The 4,958-nt window shown below is 26.1% G+C and overlaps 1 protein-coding gene across 1 annotated transcript; it reads right to left on the bottom strand.

The window, feature by feature from the left end:
* Window positions 1-217: 217 nt before the first annotated feature.
* On the bottom strand, window positions 218-2,916 carry Phum_PHUM597490 (uncharacterized protein; the record flags this gene model as incomplete). The annotated part of the gene is made up of 9 exons (XM_002432655.1): window positions 218-226; window positions 255-396; window positions 491-704; window positions 785-1,025; window positions 1,112-1,440; window positions 1,524-1,817; window positions 1,899-2,098; window positions 2,182-2,467; window positions 2,823-2,916. The coding sequence occupies 9 exons, from the start codon at window positions 2,914-2,916 to the stop codon at window positions 218-220; spliced, it is 1,809 nt and encodes a 602-aa protein (XP_002432700.1).
* Between the last annotated feature and the right edge of the window lie 2,042 nt (window positions 2,917-4,958).

Below are 4,958 nucleotides of genomic sequence, written 5' to 3'. Positions count from 1 at the left end.
TTTTTTTTATTCAGTCTGTGTTAAAAAATTTTTTCTTTTTTTTTTATTAAACAAAATGTATGTTATTATTATTTTTTTATTAAAAATATCAAAATTTAAGCTTTTTCCTTTGTATTGGTTGACTTATGAGTGAAAATAGAAGTTATGCATAAAATTGTATATGCGGAAATCACGGACCAAGAGAGCAAAACACCATCGACACGTCCAACACTATTTCTTAGACCATCTAGAACAATCGTTATCCAATTACAAACCAGTTTGTCATCGGCTGCTTTTGCTTGTTTGCTTTGCAATATTTTATAAGTTTTAAGGTAATCAATTAACGATGATTGGTCCTTTGAAAATATTGGAAAATATTCTCCCACGTTTTCACGTTTCCACCACATGGGTTGTTTTCTAAAAAATATCAAAGGTTTTTATCAAATACAATTGCATGTTTCTTTCTCCCTTTGTCTTTTTTTTTTTTGTTTTATTATTACTGAAAACTCACCTTTGGCTCCAAGGAGTGTAATGATAAAGATACAAACTACCTTTAATATACTTGGGTGGTTTGGAAAATGGCAATTTATTCATGTCTAAAAGTTGCAAGACTGTTTTTTCACCCTCTAAAAGTCTGTAAACCGTAGACATAAGCCAAGGGTTCTGATGATACGTCCCCAAAGCAGCAAACCACATTTGCCAGTCAACTCTTGGTTGGTATGGAGCTAAAAAGAAATAAAATCGGAGAAATTAAAGTGAACAATATTTGTAACTAACTGGAAAACAAAAATTTTTTTCAACTTACCAACAATAGGTAATGAGGAGTTTACATTTCCAGGTTTGTATTTAAAATTATACTCGTACCAAGGGCCTTTAAGATCGTTTGCACCTTCGATTATAACTTCCGGCCTTCCACCGACACCGGTCATGCGACGAAATAATCCATAAGAATTGACAATTTGTAAATGTTCAAGACGATGATAAGTTCTTTTCAATGAAGGAATTATTGTAGAATTGGAGGATTTGTGAAGAACCGAATATGGTACCTGAAATGAATAAAATGAAAATAAAATATCATGGAATTGATTGCATTAATAATTTTAAAAATTTATTCTATCGTTAAAAAACGTACCAGAGAAATTCCAAAAAGAAAAATTGCAGCAGCTATATATATTAATGTTACTAATAGAGTTTTCACCTTTGATCCACGAACTCTGAATGATAGATACAAAGCCTTAATGGAAACGATTAATAATGAAACACCTCCAATATAAATCCCAGCTGGTACTGCTTTTGCAACAAATTGATCAAATTCAGCTTTTGTAAATGTTATTTCTGAATCAATCGTCCATTTCGAATTCAATCGTACAGAATAATAAACATTTGCAATGTACAAAAGAAAACCATGAACCAATATATTAAGTGTTAAAGAAAAGAATCTTTGAGTAAAAGTTGGTTTCTCTAAAAAAAAAAAAAAAAAGAATTATTAAATGGCTACCATTTTTTTTAAATATTAAAATAAAAGTAAAATTTAAAAAAGTTACTCTTTTTAGAAGGATAAAAGAATCTATCATCTAAAAGAGAGAAACAAAGCACTATGGTCAATAAATTGAAAAAATTATAATTTCCCGTGAATATTATCATAAGTTGAAGGAACACTTGAAAGAAAAATCCCATTTGTCTCACTGAACGAAGAGGGAAAAAAAACAAAAATGGCATTAGTTGCTCGACAATGAGAGTGAAAACAGTTCCCAATTTTAAAAACCAATTCGGAGTGTGATGCATATACCAAGAAACAAAATGTGGTAGTGGTTGAGATTCAAAGTGAACATTTAAAGCTGAAATAAAAAAATTATATTTCAATTCAGTCACAAAATTTAAAAATTTAATTTTTATTAATTATAATTGACTATACTTACCAGTGAGACCCCACCAAGTTGGACAATTACTCTGAAGTTTAACAATTCCTGATGAAAACATGAATCTGAAGAGCAACCATTTAACCAAGAAAAAAGTAACATTGTCAGCTGGAGTATAAATCCATTTTTTATTGTGAGAATTATGTAGAAACGGAGCCACAAATATTGAGAGAAAGCCTACTTCTAACAATAATATGTCCCTAAAAATGAAATTGAATATTAAATTACAAAAACAAATACAAAAATTAAATTAAATTACTTTTTTTTTTGTAACCTTAATTACCATTGAAACCACATAAATGTTTGCCCAACTTGATATAATGAATAATAAAATGACCATAAAGAAATGAAGGTGGGTGCAATATTGAACTTAACAGAAAGGAAACCAACAAAAGATAACACTATTCCAAGCAAAGAAAGCACATCCATCATGTATTCAGTGTTTAAACCTAAAAATGGGGCCAGCCATAAGAGTGTGGGCTTTTTATGAAATTTTTCTGCCAAAGTTCGTGAACTTAAATCTTCTAGTTGACTTCTTGCCGGTAAAATTCCATTGTTTCCATATAAACCTAAAAAAAAAAAACAACAAATGAAAAAAAAACTCAAAATTTTAAAAAAGAGAAAAGTATTAAAATATACTTTGTGTGATAAATTAGAGAATTTAATGGCATTTGAAACCAGGCTTAAGCATGTTGTAGCTTCTTGCTATGAAGAAGAGGAGGGCTCAGAAGAAAAAGCCGATAGCTTCAAATACGATATGTATATTGTGTATTTAATTGGTTTTAAGTAATTATAATGTCTAATTAATTATCGAAGCCGATAAAGTAGAAAGTTAACAATATATTAAGTAAATCATTCAAAAGAAATAATTTAAATAAGTTAACGCTCACAGTTTACTCGACATGCTTTTTATAGATAACTTACCAGGTATTTGAAGATAAAAGGATAAAAATGCAAAAAAATAAACACAGCAGACTCCTCGCAAAATTAAATTTCGGGTATAATAAGCAAACGCCATAATTTACTGTAAACTACCAACTAAAACTACAAGGGTACGCAGTCTTAGATTGACATGGCCGGTGCACGGTGAATGAACAGTCGAGTAATCGGAAACGGAAACTTTCATTATTCTTTTTAAGCATAATTTTTGAATTTTTGATTTTTAACTAATCACTTTTCAATATTAAAATACAGTTTAACATTACATAAATATTAATACTTAGAAAAAATGTAATTTATTAAAAATTTTTTGAAAAAATAATAACTCATTAAGATGCTTTTTTGATTTTTATTAATTAGTACAAATGGCGTTCGGTGAAGTTCTGTGAATAATGTAACTAAACTCGTGTTTTTATGTATTCTGAGTTATTTATTACTTTTAATTGTATTACATTTAGTATTATTTTTGTAGAAATAAACGTCCCGTTTATATAAATCCTTATTTAATTTAGTGTCATTTTGTATTAGTGTTATTTAACCTTCAAAATAAAATTATTTCGTACTAATTTTCGTAGTATTACCTCTGTCGGTTTTGTGTAGTAACGGTTTTTAATGGAAATATAATTAGGCCAAATTAACAACAGGTATGATTTTAATATCAATTCGATGCCTACTTTTTTCTTTATGTATTTGAGACAAGTTTGTTTTTAATGTAAGTCACAAAAATAATCATTTTGATTGTACATCGTGTGGATTTTAAGTTACTTTTTCAACATTTACATAAATGATTTTTTTCGTTTTTGGCATTTTTTAATTGATTTCATCAGATAACATTCGAATTTATCATTATTTATAATTTTTTTACTTGCATAAATTTTATTTATCGTTGTATGCATTTCAAAAATTAAAAATTAATATTAAAATGTTATATTGAGATTCTCATAAAGGTTTTCAATGCACAACTGCATGACATATAATGTGGCAGGTATTTGTATAAATGAAATTACTAATATACCATAATTTGTTTTTTAATAATCGAAAGTTTTCTCATTAAAAAAGAAAAAGCATTCTTATTATGCACAATTATTAATTTATTTCTTTACATTATGTTATATTTTGACAAGGATTTATTGACTAATTAGAAATTAATTGAAAAAAATCATACAAATTATAAATTGTAATTTATCGTAACTCGAAATAAATTATTTAATAAAAATCACAATCAAAATTATTATAAAATTGTCGAAAACTAAAAAACTATTAAAATTAACATCGACAATATTTGCTTACATACTACTTGATACAATATTTTATAATGTATTGATTTAAAAATTATAAATTTCATTATTAACATTCAGTCATAATTTTCTTATTCTGCGAAAAAGAATTATATTCGAAAAGTTTAATAAAAAAGTATTCATTAATAAATAATAATATTTTTTAAAAAAATTAATAAATTAATATTTAAAATAAATTTTTTTTTTTATTAAAGTTCATTTTATTAAAATTTTTATTATTAATATCAGTAAAAATATTTCATTAACTGTTTAATAAAACATTTTTTTTTTTTGCAAATTAAAATGTCTGGGTTAAAAGAAAAAAATTTATTAATTATAAATTCATTTGATTATAAAAATAAATCATTAATAAATAATTTAATGTAATTTTTAATAATTAATTTATTTAAAAATATTTACTAGCTCGAAGAATTTAATGAAATGCATGATTTTTTTAATATTTTTTCTAAATTATTTCGTCGTGAGTTAGTTAACCGTAATCGTGGCAATAGTTTATTTTTGTATCGAAAATAAAAATTAAAAAAGGTTAAGAGGGTATAACCGCTTAATTAGAGGAGAGGGGGGCAGGGGAGAGGGGGGGAAATCCCTTTCAAACCCTTAATTTTTTTGACTTCAAATAAATTTAAAATTCAATGAATTTCTTTTTTTTTTTTTTTTTTTTTTGAATTTAATTACGTTGTTTTCCACAATAAAATATATGAACCGAGAAAAGAAAATGCAAATCAGACGCGTGTTTTCTTTTTAAATCAGATTTTTAAAATAATTTTAGGTCAATGGGTGGAGTTAAAAAATGTTGTTTGAACCTCCGAATAATAATAATAAT

Source organism: Pediculus humanus, genomic scaffold (genome assembly GCF_000006295.1).
Source record: "Pediculus humanus corporis 1103172108315 genomic scaffold, whole genome shotgun sequence".
NCBI lineage: Eukaryota > Metazoa > Arthropoda > Insecta > Psocodea > Pediculidae > Pediculus > Pediculus humanus.
Note: the sequence above shows the minus strand (reverse complement) of the source record. Positions and strands in the feature narration are given on the sequence as shown.